The sequence below is a fragment of the Sphaerulina musiva genome (assembly GCF_000320565.1).
Source record: "Sphaerulina musiva SO2202 unplaced genomic scaffold SEPMUscaffold_7, whole genome shotgun sequence".
NCBI classification, from domain to species: domain Eukaryota; kingdom Fungi; phylum Ascomycota; class Dothideomycetes; order Mycosphaerellales; family Mycosphaerellaceae; genus Sphaerulina; species Sphaerulina musiva.
Genome location: NW_016017389.1, coordinates 102,789 through 123,309, shown reverse-complemented (window position 1 = coordinate 123,309; position 20,521 = coordinate 102,789). Strand labels below are relative to the sequence as shown.

Below are 20,521 nucleotides of genomic sequence, written 5' to 3'. Positions count from 1 at the left end.
AGTGGCTTCTGACTACATCAGGTACCTGACATGTACTCCCTGCCTCTCTCCTTACGGTACGCCAGCCAGAGGATCCCTCGACTCTTTCCGAGCCTCTACCTCTAGTTGCACTACTCTCCCGTGGAATCCCATGTCAAACTGCTCGACATCTCGTACAACGGGCCATACCTACTCACCGATAGGTATGAGTAAGGTAGTACGCCATCCACTGCACTTCTACACAACCCTCCTCCCATGCACAGGTATCCACGTCTTGAAGTCAACTAGAGAAGTTTCCCATCAGGACCCACTCTGCTGGGCTCGTATTTCTTCGCAAAATTCAGCACATAATCGCGAGATTTCTCATCGAGAACGGGCTTGCCCGAGATGGACGACAGAAATCGCTTACCAGTCTCGGGAACAATCCTCCACATGCCTTCTTCGCCCGGTGGAACTTCTGTAATGTCGGGTTGCTTCTCCTCCTTCTTGGGGGCGACGGGGCCTTGGGTTGGAATATCGCTGTCAGGTTTGTTGTCTGCTTCGGGCTTTGCCTGTGCTGCTGCCAGTTTGTAGTTTCCGTCGCTCTGGACGCGAGCTTGGTCCCGTGCTGCGAAGGCGGGAATGGTTTGGGGAATATCGGCCATGTCTGGTTCCTTCTTGGGAACAGCTAGGGCTTCGGCTCGAATGTTGCTGTCAGGTCTGCTGCCGCTCTCAAGTCTGTTACCGCTCTCAGGTCTGCCACCACTCTCAAATCTGTTACCGCTCTCAAGTCTGTTACCACCCTCAAGTCGGCCACCGCCCGCAGGTCTGCCACCACTCTCAAGTCTGCCACCACTTCCAACTCTGCCACCGTTCCAGCCCGCTTCCATCCGTGCCTGTACCTGTACCGGCGTTCCGCAGATTCCGCCATTCTCCATGCGAACTCGTTCGTGAGCTGCAAAGGCAGGATCAATCTTGAACGGGGCTCTGCAAGCTCGGCAGAGGACCATTTCGCACTCGTCGCTGGGCAGTGGAGGGAGATCGAGGCAGGCTCCAAGTCTCATGCGGGCTTGCTCGTGATATGCCAGTCCTGTTGCTGTGCGACAGTCAATGGCACACCGTGGACAGATGTGGATCGTCATCTTCTCTCTTTCTTGTCTTGTCTTGCTGGGTGGGTGGGTGGTTGGGTGCAAATTTCCACTCGGAGTGTGTGGTCGGTCGAAAGTGAGGTGAGGTGAGTTGCGGCTTTTGCGGAGCCTTGAGAACGCGCGCGAAACTAGTAGAGCGAAATGAAGTGAAGTGAAGGTTTCCTTCTGCCTTCTGTTTGCTCTGGAATCTCTTCTTGCTTGACGCTAGGTAAGTACTTACTTGTGTTTCGAAGTCATGTCGTACTTTCTGGCAACGAGAAAGAGAGAGAGAGAGAGAGAGAGAAGTTTGTTATTAAGTACCAGTCGCTTTGCGCTGAGTGAATTTCTCTCGCATCTCTGTGTGGGGGGCTCTCAGTGAATTGCACTTTTTTCCTCTGTCTATACCTTCCTTACCTTTCTTATACTCAGTGAATGACTAGAAATCTCGCAACAGAGTACTACTTACCCATCTTACCTTACCTTACCTATCCATGATGTCCATGAATGACAAACATAGACCACCACCATAGCTAGACGCCCATCTACCCATTGAGCAGCACCAGCTTCTTCTTCTTTGAGAGATTACCCATGATGGGTAGTAAGGTAATCCTCCGTCATTGTTTGCAACCTCCCCTCCCGGATGCCGCTTGTGAGTCTTGGATCTCGAGTCTGAACAGCCAGCGACCAGTTCACGGACTGGATGGATTGATAACTTGAAAATTCTGGGTAGGTAAGGTTAGGTAAGGTAAGGTATTTGGCTTGCTGTGTCTGTGTCTGAGTCTGAGCGAGTGAATGGTATGGATAGCAATTGAAAGGGATAGAAGAGATTATCGTTGTGGAGAAGGACAAAAGGTATGTAGGTACGTACCTAGACTGAGGTGTGTGAGGCAGGTATGAAGCAGCTGCTTCGACGTGAACGAGTTTCTGAGAGTCACATCGTCAGTATCTGGCATGTATAGGTAGGTATAGGTAGGTGTGGTTGGTCCCGAGAAGTTCTTCGCTGAGACATATGGTTGGTTTGATTTCTTCGGTGGCGACCTACACATGAACAGTAATTCGTTCAGGAGGGAGGGAAGGGGGAGGAGGGAGGAGGGAGGGACCGCTGACCCATACATACATGTACCCGAGGTACCTAGGTAACTTGCTTCAATTTCAGCTGTAGGACTACCTACCTAGGTAGGTAGCTACCTGACTAAAAAGCCTTCCGTCATACATACAGAACTTTTTTGGTGACCTCGCGGACATCTCTCGCCCACCCAGGCCAGCCCAGCCCAAGATCAAAAACCACTGCTTGACGCGTGGCAAGTGTTTCTCCATTAGGTATATGTACACACCTGAACGCTCACCCCGTCCCTCCCCAGATGCAACGCCTTAAAAACACCATACAGAGAGAATAAAAGAAAATACAAGGCCGTGTTCCGAGGTCAGGTAGGTAGTCAATCTGTGATCAACGTCCAGAGCGATCTCTCGTCTGCTGTCTTCTTTCTTTCTCCTTCTTCTCGTCATAGACCAAGAACTCATGAAGAGCACTTCCACCAGGCACCATGGGCAGGACAGGAATCTTCTGATCAACCACGACCTCCAAGAAAGCTGGACCTTCTCCAGAGCCGTAGCATAACCATTCCAGATCCTCTGCCAAAGTGCCAAGCTTCGTCGTTCTTCGTGCAGGGACGTACATGGCTTCGGCAAGCTTGACGAAATCGGGATTCCGTTGATGTGTGTGCGCGAAACGATCGCTGTAGAAGAGAGACTGCCATTGTGTGACCATGCCTTGTTCTTCATTGTTCAAGACGATGACCTTGACACCAATGTTGAATTCAGAAGCGGTTCCCAGCTCCGTCTGAGTCATGAGGAAGGAGGCATCTCCATCAATGTCGACGACGAGCTTCTCCGGTGCAGCAACCTTGGCGCCAATGGCTGCGGGGAGACCGAAGCCCATGGTGCCGAGACCACCCGAAGTGATCATCGAGCGGGGCTGTCTCCATCGGTAGTGCTGTGCGGTCCACATTTGATGCTGACCGACACCCGTTGTGATGATCGTCTCATGCTTCTTAGGCGCTGTGAGGTCTGAAAGGGCAGTGATGACAGTCTGTGGCTTGATGACACCGTCTGGACCATCCTCCTTCTGGTATGCCCATGGGAAGCGCTCTTTCCAGGCGTCAATCTGGTCGAACCACTCCTTGCGAGAGTCCTTGGAAACCTCGTTGACATGTGGGAGGAGGAGAGCCAGGTTTGCAGTGACGTCTCCCTCGACAGCTTCCGTAGCCTGTACAACCTTGTTAATGTTCTTGGGCATGATGTCGAAGTGTACGATACCGCCGCGACCCTCCTCGGCCGCTTTTCGTGCCTGAGGTGCAAATCGTGGAACGTGGCCAGTAATACGATCGTCGAAACGCGCACCGAGAGCAATGATCAAGTCGGCTTCTTGGATAGCCATGTTGGCGAATGCAGATCCGTGCATACCCAGCATATGAAGAGACTTGGGGTCCAGCTCGTCATATGCTCCCAGACCTTGCAGAGTGGTGGTCACTGGAATCTGAACCTTTTCGGAAAGCTCCTTGAGGTACTTTGGTCCATCTACATGGCCGAGAATGCCCTGTCCCGCATAAATGACTGGCTTCTTTGCAATGTTAATGAGATCAGCCGTGCGCTTAATGCTGCCATGCAACTGCTTCAAGGAAAGATCTCGTGCAGCCGTGGTTGCGGCGGAAGGATGAGTAGGCAAGGTAGACATCATAGGGATCGGTCTATTCAAGATACCTGCAGTCACGTCCTTGGGTAGATCGACCAAGACTGGTCCAGGTCTACCAGAAGTGGCGATCTCGAAAGCCTCGTTGATTCTCCGCGGCAGCTCTGCGATGTTCTTCACCATGACATTCCACTTTGTGCATGCTCGTGAGATGCCCACGGTGTCAGCTTCCTGGAAGGCATCCGAGCCAATGGCAGAAGTCGGCACCTGTCCGCAGAAAACCACCATTGGCGTACCGTCCATCAAAGCATCCTGCATCGGAGTGACAGTGTTTGTGGCGCCCGGTCCAGAAGTCACCAGAACAACACCTGGCTTACCGGAAGCACGAGCATAACCCTCAGCCATGTGGCCTGCGCCCTGCTCATGTCTGGGTAGAATGAAATTAAAGTGCTCGCTGTTGTAGATGGCATCGAAGACAGGCAGGATAGCGCCTCCAGGATAACCGACTGCGGTAGGGCATTAGCTCGTGTGACTTGTGGGCGTTTCGCCGTGTGAGCACGACATGGCCACCAGAAGCACACTTACAAACGTGCTTGACGTTGTGTCTGAGCATCATCTCATGGAATATCTCTCCGCCCTTCATTCCCACAAAACTGTGATCCATTTCGGGTTGGCGGAATGGTTGCAGCGGTTGTGGTTCTCTGCTTTTGGGTTCATCTCGATTGAAAGCTGGACTCGGCACCGCTCTTTGCTGCGCAGGCGCAGGTTGTGCCGCTGCTTGCGCATTGCTCTTCGCTGTTGCTGAGACGGTGCGTTTGGTCTCTTTGACGGGCTGTGGGGTGTGTTTTCGGTAAGGCGAAATGGCAGCGATTCGCGAGGATGACGCGAATTGGCGAGTCTGGCGTGCGATCTTGGCCGCATTGGCCGCTCTGGAAGGGATCATGGCGAATGTGGTCATGCAAAGGAGAGTGGAGGAGGGCGCAAGAGAGGAGGAGGAGGAGGGTGGGACACAGTGTGATGCTGCGGAGAGTCTGATGTAGAAAGTCGAGTCACGAAGGTCTAGCCGCTACAAAATGAGGTGCAATCCATGGAATCAGAAAGGTTTCTTAGTTCCTTGGAGGAGACGCCGAGGTCGGCCTGATTGAGCAGTAGCAGCCTAGCAGTCGCGAGATCGCTCGTAATAGACGTGTGATGTGGTTAAGCGTAGATACAGGAGGGGCCTAGAGGACCGATATACCATCTATATCGAGTACAGCTACGATGTCGGACCTCGAAGGAGCGGTCCTTTACGATTAGTACCCCCTCAAAGTAGCCATATCTACTGTAACACACGGGATTGCATTTAACCTCGCAATGCGAAAGCGGCATAAGGCAGCTTGTAGGCAAGCGCCAAACTGAATTATGATTGACTGACACCCCAACCCCGAGTTACGGGCACCTACGTCCAGCTACGAACACAATCATAATACCACCAACTACCACCATCCATCATGCAGTCGCCCGGCTCTCCGTCCGGCAGTGTGCGCCGTCATGCCAGGAACATATCACATCCCATACCTCAGCGAGCTGCTCGAGGACCCCTGGAGACTGCAACACACGAGTGAGCCACCTGCAGGACTCTCCCATATCATCACCGTAGACTTAGGTAGCTGAAGACTGGTACAGCCCTCTCGCTGACGCGCCCACCACCACCACCACCACCACCACCTCCTCCTCCTCCTCCTCCACCATTCCCGATGTCTCGTCCTCCATTGTTCATCCTCAGGACAGTACACCTCCCCCCTCCCAAAAACATGCGCTGGAGCCGGAGCCGGAGCCGGAGCCGCAGCTGGAGCTGGAGCCTGCTGTTGCTACCCAACCAAGGGCCAATGTAGATCTACGATTTTTGCAGGACAGAAAGATCTACCACTCCGTCACTGCCGAAGACATCCCAAGTCCCTTCCTGAACTCCACCCACCGCCCCCCTGTGGAAGCCTCATTGACAGACCTCTTGAGCGGAGGCCATTTCCGACGTGCTGCTGAGGCCGCTCTCCGGGCAATCCTGCAGAGTCCGCCCACAGCGGCGGAGCGAATCTTTCCGCTTCTGTACATACGTCTAGCATGTTTAGTCCTCATTCAGCGTTCGGACATCGCTGCAGCTGAAGCCCTTTCGCTGGTCGAACTGTCATCGCGCAACATCCCGGGCGCACAGGATATCATAGATCTCGTTCCATGGGAGCTCCGTCTGTTGCTAGTAAGACTACAGTCCATTCGGGCTGCTGATGGTGGCCGTCGAGGCATTATGGCGCTGTATGCGCTGGCTGGCGAAGTGAAAAGCAACTTGAGGCTTGCGCGGAAGGATCATGATGACTTTCAGATCGATCTGTGGAACAACAGATTGAGCGAAGTAGGCCTGCGAGTCTGCGATGCTCTTGCTGAGATGGGAGAGCTTGAGACTGCGGCCCGCCATCTGGAGACCTTGACGGAAGCCAACACTGACGAGGTAGCATACAGGAAAGTCTTACTGCAGATCAGGCTTGGCGATGTCTCGGGTGCTTCTAGGTATGCGCAGACGTTGCAAGATCACGCGAAGAGGGAGGGGCTCGAGGCGTTGCTCCAAGTCGCTGACGGCAATCATGAAGATGCCGTTGCCAAATGGCGGGCCCTTATGGATCAATACCCCGATCACGACCATTTCGCACTCAATGCCGCAGTCTCGTTACTTTACACGGGACATATCGCGGCGGCTCGCGATCTGCTCGAAGACCTGGCGAGGACTAGGCTCATTTCTCCCACACTATTGTTCAACCTGAGTACCGTCTATGAGTTATGTACGGAACGCGCGCCCGAGAAGAAGACGGCACTGATCCAGCAAGTTGCGGCGAGACGGCCTAGCCCTGCCCATGGTGGCTGGGAGCATGCTGCGTTTGACTTCAAGTTGTAGTCGGTGCGTGTACGGTGTTGGTACTTGGGACGCCTGCCAGGAACAGCAATCGACGCTCGTGGACGTTGGACGTTGGTCGTTGCCGTTGCACGCTGTGTCTCTGCTCCTCGTGGCAAAGACCCGTATGGATTTCGAGAGAGCTAGGACATAGTGCTGAACTGCTGATGTCTATTAGTGCGATACCAGCTCAATATTGTGGGATCCGCTTCAATCAATGAGCAGATTATTGAGTATGCTCGGCGCTGCGTAGACATTCATTCGTTTATGAGAGAGGCAAGCCCGATCCTTGACCCTCGACAATCGCCTGGGAAGGTGGGATAGATCCAGTCCATCTTCCCATGCATCCGCGTTGTGCATCCGTTTGCGCAACATGTGTTGAGAGATCCACAATGTACCGATCGCAGGCATTTTGTGAACGGGATAATGAATGGCCCATGGGCCATGGGTGAGTGAGACTGCAAGGCTGCAAGGCCACCTGATGGATCATGTCATTGGATGGCTCGTGCTGCTCATGCTGCCCCGTGGACAGCGGCACTGTGACGGCACACACTGTATTCCAGGTTGAATTTCCAACATGCCCATTGCCGGTGGACTGAAACACCATCGAGCTCTTCCTCCACAAGCCTACTTTATACCAGCGGTCGGGCAGCCGTGTCTGTGCGAGAAACCGCTGTATTGGATTGACCTCGCCAAGGGATGTATACTGTACAGCACTGCCGATGGCCATCATTCACTGAGCACTCCCTCCTTGTTGGAGCACTCGTACCGCATGGGCAACATGGACAGCATGGGACGCACTCCCTTGCCTCCCCTCCAGCTCTATTTATTGTCCGCCCCTGAGTACAACCCTGAGCACAACCAGCGGCATGCTCCGATCCATGCTGATGCTTGCCCAACAACTCGGACCACAGGGGCAATGGCCTGGCTATCCCTGTTTCGGCCAATGGGAGCCTCACCCACACACCTGGACGTCCCTGGTTAGCGTCCTGAACAGGTTCGTCCAAGACTCCAAGCTACCCTCGAGCTGCCGTCCTGTTAAATCAACAACTCAATATGCGACGTCGTGAGCAGCGTCCCAATCTCCTCCTTCTCCCATTGAGTTTGCGCCTTGGCGCGGGGAGCAGTCAGGGAGGCGCATGGAGCAATAACAATATCACCTCGTACACGGCCTCCTGCCTGCTTCAGGTCGGCAGTCCGTTTCTATACCAGACAACCGCTCCTTAGTGTCCCCAAGCCCAGGGAACGAGGCACTTCGTAGACAGACAGTCGTTTCATCCTCGAGACGGACTCTCGAACTCCACCATGGCACCGACTGCGGCCGCCCAGTCAGCAGCAGATGCGACCGCCGCATCTGGCCAAACCAACTCGCCTGCGCCCATGAGCGAGCCGTCGTGTCAGCTCTCTGATCAGATTTTGTCGACCAGCTATGGCACCCACCAAGGTGCCATATCGCCCGAGGCAATCCTTCGCATGCTTCGCAACCAAGTCTGCAATAACCCCAAGTGTGAACCTCCAGCCGCCATCGACAAGGCTGCCGTCGTCGTCGCGAAAGATGACTTGTCCATTTACAAGAAGTGCGAAATCTCCGTCGGGCTTGCGGGCGACCTGGAAGGCTACGTGTTTCGGCAGGCCGACGCAACTGAGGAGTTGCTCAATGATTGTTCCGAGAGCATCGACAACATGATCGACCAGATCGGCGGTGTTGCCAAAGAGTGTTGGTGGGTCGGGTAAGTCTCTTGTTCGAACCTCAATCCAGACCCAATCATGGCTGATCCTCCCTCTAGATCGCACAAGAACCAGGTCTATCAGGCCGGCTTTCGAAGCTTGAATCCCAGTGGCAATAACTCCCTACACATGCAGAACAATACCAGGATTGCTGCAACTCTCCCCGATGTTGCCACGCCAACGGATATCTCGGTCAAGCACGAGAAGAACGATCCCAAGAAGTTGATACCAGAAGTCATTGGTGCTGTTCTGGGAGTCATTGCCGCCATCATCTGCCTCATTGTCTTCATAATATGGAAACGGAACCAACGCGAGCGAAAGCGCTGGAAAGCCGCGTTGGAGAGGCGGGCCAAGAGGAAGGCGAAGAAGCCCGGAGACGACAACGGCCACAGGAGCAATCACAGTGCCACTCTGCTGGGCAGCGTTACGAGCGCCACGAAAAGCTGGAACCGCACTCCAGCAATATCGGCAGCGCCGGTCGGCGAGGGCGCAGGCAGCGGCAGTTCGAGCGGGGACATCAAAGAGAAGGAGGCTTTCGCTTGCACTACTACTGAGATTCCAATCAATGATTGCGACAATGACGCCGCTCTTGCTCGCAAGCTACAGAGGAAGTACGACGCCGCCCATGAGCGAGCGATCCAGAATCCAGACTCCCATGATCGTCAACCAAAGGAAAGGGTGCAAAGTCCGCAACCCCCGGGCTACGATACCGTCAGCGCTGGGACCGCCACGGATATGTATCCAGTCCCAGAAGCCAACAGAGTCTCTCACTTCGCTCCAGCTCTGGGACCAGATCGTTTCAGAAGACTCTCCTCAGTTACTCACGACGTCGACAACATTCACGATGAGACTCTGCCACCGCCGCCACCGCCGCCACCAGTGTCGCGAGGAGCAAACAGCAAGAGTCCAATCCGACCTTGGCGCGATGCCGATGAGTACATACTGCCGCAAAGCCCGCCCCCGCCACGAGATTTCGGGAGCCCATCTGGCTGGAGAGATACTCTGGTCGAGGACGGCAACCCCAACAATGCCTTCGTTTTTCCTGCGCCCTCCCCACCACAACGGCCTCTGCCAGCACGCCCTGTGCACTCGCCAACAATAGGCTGGCGCGATACTGCTCCACCGGACAGACCACTCCCGGAGCGACCTGGCATGCGAAGTCCCCAACCCGTTCGGAGAAATGCAGATGACGTGTGAGTCAGTGCGGCCTACCATTGCAATCCACATATACGATCGAACATGGGCAGACTAACACACTGCTAAGATACGACGACGACGAGCACCATGCAGTAGGCCCTTCATCTGAGCCTCGTCGCGAAAGAGCCCCCACAGCGACTAGTCAGGAGCTGGCTTTACAATTACTCTACGCAGAGTTGAGAACACTACGAGATCAGCGCGGAGGTGGTTTCATGTGATACTACTACTACTACTACTACTATTACTACTTACTACCCTATTATGTATGGATGGAGGGTGACTTGTGTGTAACGTCGCCCCCACCACCACTACTACCACCGCCACCACCATCACAAGAAGATGAAGAAGATGACGAAGAAGAAGAAGATCAAACAAGACCCTACCCCACAAGACCAAGAGAAGATAATCTTTTTTTCCTTTGAAACTCGAATGTATGTGAAATATTGATCTAGGGTATAGAGAGAGGGAGAGGGAGGGAGAGGGAAGGAATGTAGTCGGCTCGTGAATGACAACAACAACAACAACCAATCTAACCATAGTCCCAAATGTGTATATACATACATGTACTTCGGGACGAGACGAAAGATACCTGACTTTGTGAACTTTCGTTTTTTTCCCCTTTTTTCCCCTCTTTTCTTTTGCTTCACCTCAAGCCTACCTACCTACCTACCTACCTACCTGCATTGATTGATTCCTTACATGTTAATCACAGTAGGTATATGTGTATACCATCTTACACTACGAGATACATAACCTTATACCTATTCACCTAAATAGAAAGTCCGAAAAAAATTCTTTTCCAACCCAAAACCAAAACCAAATCCAAAACTAAAGAAGATTGAAAGGCAGGGTAAGTTAAGGTCAGGTACCTAAGGTAGATATATGTGTACACGAAATGGTATATTGTATACTGTATACTGTATACACATATTCATGTTTAAGGTACTTCTCCTCTCTTCCTAATCTATAGAGTCAAGAAAAGGGAGGTAGGTATATTGACCTTACCTAAGGTAAAGGAAGGTACCTATATCAAAAGGTATACTTCGTATAAAGTCTCTTTCTCCCCTTCGGGCCTCTAGATACGAGGTAACTTTGATTACCTACGATTGCAATTGGAATATATATAGTTTAGTTGAGGTGGTAGTAAATTTGAATGCTTACCTTATCGAGGGACACCGCTGATGCGAAGCTTAGGCTTCGGATTGGGCTACTATACAATTTCAATATCATCCGCCAAGGGGCACAGTAATATGTCCGGTACGAGATGGGCATGTCGAAAGCAGGAAGATTCGTATTTCGTGAACATGTAAAGCATGCCGTAGCCCAGTCATTACTGCAACCAAAGTGCTCTCATGTGACGAGGCACAGACTCGTTCATCGCAAAGCAAACCCAAACAACGAATCCATACTAACCCAACCCCATCCACTCTTATCCAAATACGCCTTGACCACATCCCAGCATACGGCAAACCGATCTCGGTTCATACCCGCTAGGATCTTGGCCTTCTCTTTCGACTCGCCATCAAGCTTCACCAAACCACTGGCAGCACTCATCTTCTCCAAACTCTTATCCACGTCAAACAAGCCCTGTAAATACAACAACTGGTTGTATAGGGCCTTCTCGCTATACTCAAACGACATTCGACCCGCACAACCATAAGCAAGCCCCTGCGGGCCCAAACATCGATGTCCATAGACGGAGATCTGACGAGTGCGCAGCCCACAAGCTTGATCGTCACATTTCAACCAAGCCGAGTAGTACCGTGAAGTATGTCTGCGGATCTGCGTTTCCAACTGTGTAGTCATCGTCAATGTGGAGATGCGTTTCTTGCATTCGGCACGAGGACATGCGAGGCCGTCGTTCGTGAGGACTCCCAATGGGACGAGGGGCGCTTCGCCATCTGGGGGCATGTAGTTCAGTCCACGATATTCGAAATGGTTCTTGCAGCCGAGGCATAGCAGACCAAGAGGTTCGCAGTCCTTGAAACGAAGATGGTCGGGAATTTGGCTTTCCAACGTAGTGATCTCGTTGCTTTGCTCAGTAGACTTGCTGGCACCACTGATGCGGTATTTGGTGGTGTCTAGACCGAGACACTCGGCCAGTCGTGATATGTCTGTGCCGCTAATAGGAGCACAGAGACGTTCGACTGGAGGAAGGATTTGCTTGTGCAAGTAGTACTGCACATCCGGAGTGAGCTCGCTGTTTTTGGCGAGAACGGCGTCCAGTTCGTACGCGTTTTGTGCAGCTTTCTCCTGGTTGCCTTCGCTATCGCCGCAAATCACAAATGCCATGACATCTTTGGCTTTGACCTGCTTGCCCTTTGCCAAACGCTTCAGCGCGACTTGCACGGATGGCATGGATCTTCCATTAGGATAGTCCTTTGGATCTTTGCCGAGTTGAGTGTAAATGGTGTACTTGTGCGCTGGAATCTCGTTGTTTCGCATCTTTTCGCTGAGTGACCGGAGGTGGTCATGGATTTGGGACACAACCTTTTCAGGTTCCTCGCCCGACAGCAGGTAGTTGAGAAGTTGCCTATAGCACTGTTAGCATTGAGCGAAACCAGCCCAGGACTCATCCGTAGAACTTACGTTGATGTGTCCTTGGACAATTGACAGTACTCTCTTCGCCTCATGTCAAGACCTTTGACGTCAAGCTTCTCCTTCCAGGTGTTGTCACCAGCATCGATCATTTGGATAGCAGCATACTTTTTCTTCGCGTGCAAGAGCAGACGTCGGAAGATGTGATCAATTTCGATCTCAAGCAGCTCATACTGTTCGTTGACACTCCGCTGGAAATCCTTGCCCATTTTCAGCGCGTCCAGGATGTTGTCCACATTGGTATTGATCATGACTGAGTCGGTATCACCGTAGATGACACGGAGAGCATGCTGAGATTCCGCCAGATTCTTGGTAGACTGCAGAATCTCACGGCCCTTGGACGTCGTTAGTGCAGCAAGCGGCCTGGCGTAAAATCGAGACTTGGTATATCCCAAGCACCCGTACATAGAATTGGCGGTCAGTTTCAGGGCCATCTGCTTCACATCCCAGGTCTTGAGCATGTCTTCAGTAGCAGACTTGTCCTTCATGAGCTTCTTCACCTCACGTCTTCTACTGACGAGCGTTCGAATCAGTCTCGGCAAGATACCTTTGTTAGAGGTGTCTTCTGGAACGTCAGGAACTCGCTCGTCCTGTTCGGAGATATCGCTGCGGTCGACGGTGGTGAAGCAGATGTTGTACTCCTGAATGATGCTAGGATAGAGCGAGTTGAAGTCCATGACCAGGATGAATTTGTCGTAGAGGCCCTTCTCGGGCTCAAAGACAAGACCGCCCTTGTACTTGTCTTTCTTCTTGCTGTCGGCGCCCTCTTCGCCCTCTTCCGCTTCTTCGATCCTCTTGTTCGAAGGGCCCTTGCCGTAGATCTTGTCAGGACAGATGTACTTGTTTCGATAAAATTCGTGAAGCAGAATGTACTCGTTCCTTTCTGAGCGGGTTCCGCTCAGCGTTCGCGCCCAAGAATTGCCAGCCAAGTTTGTGAGAACCTTCGTCAGTGGCAGGAGTTGCTGTTTGATGGCCAGAGCAGCGGTGTAGAATGTATCGATCTCGCACATCTTGACGTAGTTCATCAGGCCAACACCAGATTGAGCCATTGAAAGAGCCTTTTCGCTGTCCATCTCTTTTCGCGAGTGACCAGGCAGGTGCAACGAGACCATCTCATCGAGACTCCATGACTGACAGCCTTGCATTATACTCTTACCCATATCATTGGCCAGGTCACCGAGTAACCGTCCTGCAGCCAGATGACGTTCTGCGAAATAGCTGCCAGCGCCTCTGCCTACATTCTTGGGCCAGTCGCCACGCTTCAGCCTGCCGATCCGATGCCAGCCGGGTGTCTTGCGCTCCCGCATACGTGTCAGCAGCACGTTGAAGTCAACATCGTCTAGCTTATGACCAACGATGCAGTCTGGGTCATGCATCTGGATGATGGCGAGTAGTTTGCTCAGGAGACCAATCTCGTTTCTCTCCATGTGAATTCTGTGCTTCTCCTTTTCGACAAGAGGCTTGAATCCCATAGGGTAGGCATCTCCATTGGGGCGCATGATGGTGATCATACGTTGCGGCATTTGCTCTGCTGGTTTGGTGTCTGTAAGCGACATGTTTTCAAAGAAGCGTACACTGGCGACCAGGATTTCGTTCTTGTTATCCTTGGGATTGAAAACAGTCCTCAGCGCCATGGACATCATGGTCAACGGCGGCGCTTCGAGATTGTCTGCCTCGCCGAGAGTGGTGATGCCGTTGGGTTTCGTAACTTGCAGCTCGAGCTTACACCACGAGGCATTGCTGACGGCGTTGAAGTCTGCACCCTCGATCTTGAGCCAGCATGGTCCCATGATGTTTTTCCACATTACAAACTGCTCAAAGAGCGCGGTGTTTGTGCCGAAGATGTGCGAAAATGTCTCGCCTTGGTAGTCCATGGGAAGCGGCGACTTGTCGTATGGGTAGAGCAGCTTGAGATAGTCCGCTTCTTTGGGGATTCCTGGCAGCTCAAATGCGTACTTTCGCGTACATTGCTTGATCTTGTGCATGGTGACCTTATGTTTCGACATGATTTGATCAACCTCCTCGTACACGTCTGCGAAGCCGACCTCATCGCCTGTATCCCTGCCATGCTTGTGACGGTGCTCACGAGGGAGGAAGTATAGCTTTCGCAGGATGTTGTCGACCTTGACGAAGCAGGAGACATAGCTTCCCGTCTGGCGATTCTTCACTTTTCCAAACAGGCATAGGCTGCCATTGACTTCGGTGTAGTCGAACCAGAAGAAGTTCAGGGAGCCATCGTCTTCAAGCGCGTCCTTTGGGTCAAGCTTGCCGGCCATGACGGGTTCAGACGCTGGACTGCTCATAATGTTCAGCTTGGCTGCTACATTGTTGATTGCAGTCATGTCCACATCTTCCGCAGGGCCCCTGGTGGGCGAAGAACTATCCGGCGTGGGATATGAAGGCTTTGCGAGCTTGGGGGCTGGGCGGCTGCCACGAATGTTGACGTTAGCGCTCTTCAAGTTTGACCCTCCTTTGACTTCTGCGACCTCCATCAAATCGTCTTCCTCGGCCTCTTCGGTTTTGATCGCAGCTTTACGCTCTGCTATCTTGGCAACTGGAGATGAAGGGAGCGGATCGCTCATCATTGGCATGTCGTCGTCCTGTATGGTGGTATAGTCATCATCTCCGCCTGTGACTGCAGGAGGTGACGAATGTATAGGCTCATCGGCGGCCTGTCGACTTGACCGCGAAGGCCCTCTGTCCTCCAATGGAGGCGACAAGACTCTCGTCTTTCGGCGATCGTTGCTTTTGATGGCTTTCCCATATGAAGCAGCAGGTCTCTGAATGTTTGTGTCGACTTCACCGAGCAGACCAGCCATAAAGTCGTCATCTTCTGCCGTTCTTACGGGCTTGGGTTTCGGTGCAGCTGCTGTCGGTTTCTGGTTGAAGTATTTGCTGATACCCTTTGTGAGCTTGTCCTGTCTGTCTGCATCTGCTTCTCGCTTCCTCTTGGCTATATAGACGCGTCAGTGTCATCTTCGTGGCGCCTTGATGGCTACACCTACCAGCTTTGCTGTTTTTAGGCAAGTCTTCCTCGCTCTCGCTGTCGTACATGGGCTGTCGTTCATTCTGCCAGTCTTCGCGTCCGTCGTCGGCATATCCTTCGCCATTGTCGTCCACGACGAAATCGTCTCGATCCAGTCGATCTCTCACGACCTTTTTGTATCCTTCGTCGTCGACGGTCTCGTATATGGACTCGGCTTCCTCCACTTCGTAGTCGTCAAACGCGGTCCTGCCAGCCTTTCGAAGAGCGCGCAGCTGCGCCAGGCGATCTGCTCGCGAGGGTGCCATTGTCCCAAGCTTCTGGATGTGAGAAAGCTGATGAATGAGTCGCTGTGCAGAAGGAGGTATAGAGGAATAAGTGGTGAGAGCTTGGGGAGATCACGAAATGGAAACGGCCAGCGGGACACGAGCACTCTCGCCAGTCGCGCTTGCCATCGCAGAACGCGACTTCTCCTCGCTAGCGCGTTTTTTGCTCGGCTGCTCCCGCGTCGGACATGATCTGTCCGTGCTTGGCAATCCACGACCAATTTCTGCACTTGAACTTCGAACTTGGACTTTGCTGGAGAACTCAGGTCACGTCGACTGAACACCACCGCCCAACACCGACACAATGGTATGCGTCGATACACCTACAGTTGCGAGTGCGCTGGCTAACGAGTATCACAGGCAATCAAGCACAACCAGCAGATCCAGTACAACCGTAAGACCGAGAAAACACGATCGAAATGGCGCACATCGCAAACAGCAGCTGACTTTTTGCAGATTTCCGCAAGGACTGGCAACGCCGTGTCCGCGTGCACTTTGACCAGGTAAATCCCCATTCTTCATGAATGCTGGCGCGCCTGCAGTGCAATCGATGAACTTCGAGTTCTGACCCCTCTTTTCTGCTACAGCCAGGTCGCAAGCAGCGCAGACGCAATGCCCGTCAGGACAAGGCTGCCAAGGTCGCTCCACGCCCAGTGGACCGCCTGAGGCCCGTTGTCCGTTGCCCGACCATCAAGTACAACCGCCGTGTTCGTGCTGGTCGTGGTTTCTCGCTCGCTGAGCTCAAGGTACGACATGACCCACGACAATAAGGTACGTAGAGCATGGGCATTGATGATGTGAACAGGAGGCTGGCATCCCGCGCAAGCTTGCGCCAACCATCGGTATTTCCGTCGACCCTCGCCGCCAGAACCTTTCCGATGAGTCGCTCGCCGCCAACGTCGCTCGCCTGAAGGAGTACAAGCAGCGTCTTGTGCTCTTCCCACGCAAGCTCAAGTCGCAAAAGAACGGCGACGCTTCCAAGGAGGAGGTCGAGGCTGCCAAGCAGATTGGTTCGACCCCCCACGATGGCAAGGTCAAGCTGTCCAAGCTGGCGTTCCCCATCGACAACAAGGTTGTCATCAAGGAGGGCAAGATCTCAGACTACCCAGCCACCGAGAACGCTTACCGCGTGCTCCGCACCGCTCGCTCCGACGCTCGTCTCGCCGGCAAGCGCGAGAAGCGTGCGAAGGCCAAGGCCGAAGAGGAGGAGTCCAAGAAGAAATAGACGGCTCAGGAGATTATGATATGGAAGTGATGCGATTCAAGTTTGGCGTTGAGAGGAATGAGGACAAGTACGAATCACGGAACGTCTGGCGCAGGAAAAAGTGTCCCAGCATAGCAAGTCGCATGCGAACTACGAACTACATCTTCAATCACTTCCACTATCAGCATCTATCCACAACCTACCCCAACACTACGTCCTGAAGATTGCCATGTCCTGTTTAGCTGCGGTCTGTCAAGAATCGTCCAACAGTGCTCTTGCAGGACCAACGTTTGAGCAATTCAATTGGCGTATTAGCAAAGCGACCCACAAATCATCGGCATAGGTGCCACTTTACTAATCTTACCTCGGCACAGGATACCTTACACCCTTCGGAGGCATCTGCTGGATTGAGAACGAATGTGCATGCATCGCACAATACCTCATGCTCACACGTCTTTTTAGGTTGTCATCGATCTTTCCATTGCTTCCCAGGCCAGTTGACTGTAGACTTTCACCGCTGCGACTTCGTGCCCTTGCAACCATGACCGTCTCACCACCGAGCCTCGACAATATATCTGTCACTGTCGACTCTCAGCAGCCCGCAATAGCTCTGATCAAATTCAACAGACCCAAGAATGCCAATGCCTTGAGCGTCCCGCTGGTGAACGACTACCTGTCTGCACTCCGCTGGACTGAGCAAGAGTCAAGTATACGGATCATCATAACGACCGGTGAAGGCAAGTTCTTCACCGCAGGTCAGTCCATATCCCACATCTTCTCATACACTCTGGCCATCAAACGACTTATAAAGAATAATCGTCAGGTCTCGACCTCCTCGACCCATCGGTGAAAGCCACACCAGGCGCCACAGTTTCAGATGGATTCATTTCCGGCCTCAGCGCCGTCCATGAACATCTCATCAAGACCGACAAGCTCCTCATCAGTGCAGTGAATGGCCCAGCACCCGGGTGGGGCACCACTCATATCGCTCTTTCCGATCTAGTCTACGCCACACCTCAGGCTTTCTTCTTCACACCTTTTGTCCAATGGGGTCTCTGCGCCGAAGGCTGCTCTTCTCTCACCTTTACAAAGATCCTCGGACGACAAAAGGCTAGTGCACTGGTTCTTGCAGGTCAGAGGATGAGTGCCGAGGAACTGGAACGAGCAGGTTTGGTCACGAAGGTGTTACCACAGGAGGGGTTCTTGGATGGGGTGTTTGATCTTGCTAGGCAGGTTGCGAGACTGCCAGCTGAGAGTTTGAAGTTTAATAAGCAGGTGATGATGAGGACGGAGAGGGAGGAGTTGCTGAAGTGTAATCGGGTGGAGATGGAGGCGTTGAAGGAGCAGGCGAGGAAGAAGGAGAGTTCGGATGCGATCAGGGGATTTGCGGAGGAGACGGAGAGGAAGAAGAGGGAGAAGAAGGCTGCTGGTGGTTCTAGATTGTGATTATGATCTGTTCACGGCCGTTCACCAAAAGTCGCTCGCGTGGTCTAAGGCTCAAGAGACTTGGCGGCAAATTCATGCTATGTAAATGGGCACACTTCGGAAGACCGAGAGCGACTACCAGAACGAAAGTCCGAGGCATCACTCGACCAATTGTTGATCAAGGAAGATCGAGAGAATCTGTTGCCTGAGAACTACATTTACCTAAGCAGACGTAAAGGAAGGACGCACATCTAATCGTCAAAAGAATGCGTCAACAAGCATTGCAATTCCAAAACACGCCCTATATGCTCATGAGCAATTGTAGAACACATGTCGTTAAAAGGCTGACACTCTATGCAGTGCGTTACACTCTTGACGGGTATTGCTCCACGCCGTGCAAATAGTGGCAAGCAAACCACGGAGGACTGTCTTGACCTGGCCACAAATGGCTACACCCCGAGTGGGTTCAGTGCATATGACTCTATGAGAGAGTCTGTGCGTTGCTGTGCTACTTTTGTTGTGCAACGACACTTTACCCACTCCAGCTGGTGTGGCTGATACTCTAGTCGCTCATTCGAACTATCATCACGTCCTGCACGACTGGCGGGAATTTGCGTGTAAGTCAAAACTGGACACAAAAAACTTCAGGGGAGAATCGAATGTGTTTGATCGAATAGGTATCAAACAATTTTCTGCTATAATAATGGACGACTAGCCCCCTGCTACTGCTGCTGCAAGTTGCAAGCAACCTGCATCATTCCTACATCTAGCCATATTACACTGCATCTCGAAAATATGGCTGGTGTCGAGCAGTGTATAACTGCCTTATCCACGGCATTCCAAGAAGGTGCCGACCTTATGCAGGTTATCCAAGAACGCAGGACCAAGAACGTGCGTCGGAGCAACGAAGACGAACGGGAGCAGGCATATGGAGAGAAAATGCTTCACCAAGCGTTAGCCGACAGTGCAGAGAAGTGTCGTTCTGGGAGTGAACAACGGAAATATCGATTTGGGAGTTCGTTTGGTGTAGGGGACAGCGTTGCAGTGTCGGAATTCGGTCTGATCATGGCCAATCTGCAGATACAAGTCCTCAGTATCTTGCAACAGATTGTAGATCTGGCTGAAGAGGATACGACAATGGCAACTTTGGATGTTGTACGCTTGCACGAAGCTGTCATTACGGCCAAGAGCAACACGCTCCGTAGTATGGACGACTTGTGTCAACGCATTGTATATGGCACGAAGAGGACGGATGAGGGCCAGATTCGACACTTCGGATCCACGGAATTATTCGCACACCAGAACATGAGCTCGTTTTCCATCCATGATTCAGTCATAGACTACCGGAATCGAGTCGCTCAACAACAAAATGCTTCAACCCTCCCGCTGGATACTGCCGCACATCGCAGACATACAATGACAGGAATCGAAAATTTCCATCACACACAAGTGCAACAAACTCCCAGTCAACGAGTATCAGCAACACTGCCATCGTCGGATTGTATATGGCCGATATCAAGAACCCGAACAACGACATCAATCTCATCCACCAGCAGTAGCTGTAGAAGTGTGTCATCGACCACTTCGAGTATATCCTGCAGATCTTCGATATCGTTGCCTCCTATCCCTCCGACTACATTCCTCGATCACAACAATTACATCAACACAACCACAACCACAACCACAACCACCATCCCCACCGCTCCGAAACTCCAACGTCTCAGTATCCCCGAAGCAACACCCTCTTTCCCCCCCGTCCACGAATCCCACACCTCCCCCAAAAAATCTCATCGGAAACCCCTCAGTATCCGATCTCCAATCTTTTTCTTCTCTCGGCGCGATAAACTTTTAGGACCAGATACCAATCACCACCCTCCTCCACCTCCACCTCCTCAAACCAGTAATGCTGGTTATGTTACCAGCAAAAGTACACATCCAGCTTATAGAAACGACGACGAGAAGGAGAAGACGAAGACGAAGAAGGAGAAGAAAATCAAATCACCCACGACGAAAGCTCTACTCCCAACAACAAAAGAGAATCCTTCCTTCCACGATCAAAAATGTTCTTCACCACCGATTCCTCCTTCTGCTTCTTCCACTCCTTTAGCAAAGAGGACAAAAGCTTTCTTAGGAAGAGTTGTTGTTAGTCGGCGGTGGAGGAGAAGGAGGGAAGAAGACGAATAAGACGATTTGAGAAGAAGAGGAGAGGAGGGAAAGGGGATTGAATCGTGAGGTGAGGTGAGGTAAGGCCCGGTGGTTGGAATTTCATGTTTGCTCTGTATGTATGTATGTATGTATGTATGTATGTATACTTTACCTAATGATTTTGTGTGTTTTTTTCTTTTTTTTTTTTCTTTTTTTTTTTT

At 52.2% G+C, this 20,521-nt stretch overlaps 9 protein-coding genes across 9 annotated transcripts; 6 read left to right on the top strand and 3 right to left on the bottom strand.

Annotated features, from left to right (window-relative positions):
* Window positions 1-263: 263 nt before the first annotated feature.
* Window positions 264-1,100, bottom strand: SEPMUDRAFT_118331 (uncharacterized protein; the record flags this gene model as incomplete). Its single annotated transcript, XM_016901421.1, has 1 exon — window positions 264-1,100. One exon carries the CDS (start codon window positions 1,098-1,100, stop codon window positions 264-266), a length of 837 nt encoding a protein of 278 aa, XP_016759143.1.
* Window positions 1,101-2,216: 1,116 nt separating this feature from the next.
* On the bottom strand, window positions 2,217-4,798 carry SEPMUDRAFT_150058 (acetolactate synthase). The gene is made up of 2 exons (XM_016905940.1): window positions 4,360-4,798; window positions 2,217-4,280 (listed from the first exon to the last, which is right to left on the bottom strand). Exons 1-2 carry the CDS (start codon window positions 4,730-4,732, stop codon window positions 2,533-2,535), a joined length of 2,121 nt encoding a protein of 706 aa, XP_016759142.1. The 5' UTR covers window positions 4,733-4,798; the 3' UTR covers window positions 2,217-2,532.
* Window positions 4,799-5,264: 466 nt separating this feature from the next.
* Window positions 5,265-7,523, top strand: SEPMUDRAFT_157162 (uncharacterized protein; the record flags this gene model as incomplete). Its single annotated transcript, XM_016907722.1, has 2 exons — window positions 5,265-5,374; window positions 5,440-7,523. The coding sequence occupies 2 exons, from the start codon at window positions 5,265-5,267 to the stop codon at window positions 6,695-6,697; spliced, it is 1,368 nt and encodes a 455-aa protein (XP_016759141.1). The 3' UTR covers window positions 6,698-7,523.
* SEPMUDRAFT_118328 (uncharacterized protein) lies at window positions 7,272-7,679 on the top strand (the record flags this gene model as incomplete). The annotated part of the gene is made up of 1 exon (XM_016901420.1): window positions 7,272-7,679. The coding sequence occupies one exon, from the start codon at window positions 7,272-7,274 to the stop codon at window positions 7,677-7,679; it is 408 nt and encodes a 135-aa protein (XP_016759140.1).
* Window positions 7,578-9,867, top strand: SEPMUDRAFT_150057 (uncharacterized protein). The gene is made up of 3 exons (XM_016905939.1): window positions 7,578-8,424; window positions 8,482-9,615; window positions 9,687-9,867. Exons 1-3 carry the CDS (start codon window positions 8,000-8,002, stop codon window positions 9,835-9,837), a joined length of 1,710 nt encoding a protein of 569 aa, XP_016759139.1. The 5' UTR covers window positions 7,578-7,999; the 3' UTR covers window positions 9,838-9,867.
* Window positions 9,868-10,916: 1,049 nt separating this feature from the next.
* SEPMUDRAFT_68231 (DNA polymerase alpha catalytic subunit) lies at window positions 10,917-15,561 on the bottom strand. The gene is made up of 3 exons (XM_016909814.1): window positions 15,223-15,561; window positions 12,209-15,170; window positions 10,917-12,152 (listed from the first exon to the last, which is right to left on the bottom strand). The coding sequence occupies exons 1-3, from the start codon at window positions 15,506-15,508 to the stop codon at window positions 10,994-10,996; spliced, it is 4,407 nt and encodes a 1,468-aa protein (XP_016759138.1). The 5' UTR covers window positions 15,509-15,561; the 3' UTR covers window positions 10,917-10,993.
* Window positions 15,562-15,787: 226 nt separating this feature from the next.
* On the top strand, window positions 15,788-17,054 carry SEPMUDRAFT_150054 (ribosomal protein L13e). Its single transcript, XM_016905938.1, has 5 exons — window positions 15,788-15,833; window positions 15,887-15,920; window positions 15,983-16,029; window positions 16,114-16,272; window positions 16,332-17,054. Exons 1-5 carry the CDS (start codon window positions 15,831-15,833, stop codon window positions 16,749-16,751), a joined length of 663 nt encoding a protein of 220 aa, XP_016759137.1. The 5' UTR covers window positions 15,788-15,830; the 3' UTR covers window positions 16,752-17,054.
* Window positions 17,055-17,169: 115 nt separating this feature from the next.
* Window positions 17,170-18,434, top strand: SEPMUDRAFT_126632 (ClpP/crotonase). The gene is made up of 2 exons (XM_016902089.1): window positions 17,170-17,485; window positions 17,554-18,434. Exons 1-2 carry the CDS (start codon window positions 17,272-17,274, stop codon window positions 18,174-18,176), a joined length of 837 nt encoding a protein of 278 aa, XP_016759136.1. The 5' UTR covers window positions 17,170-17,271; the 3' UTR covers window positions 18,177-18,434.
* Window positions 18,435-18,904: 470 nt separating this feature from the next.
* On the top strand, window positions 18,905-20,471 carry SEPMUDRAFT_150052 (uncharacterized protein). The gene has a single exon (XM_016905937.1). It carries the CDS (start codon window positions 18,951-18,953, stop codon window positions 20,337-20,339), a length of 1,389 nt encoding a protein of 462 aa, XP_016759135.1. The 5' UTR covers window positions 18,905-18,950; the 3' UTR covers window positions 20,340-20,471.
* The last annotated feature ends 50 nt before the right edge of the window (window positions 20,472-20,521 follow it).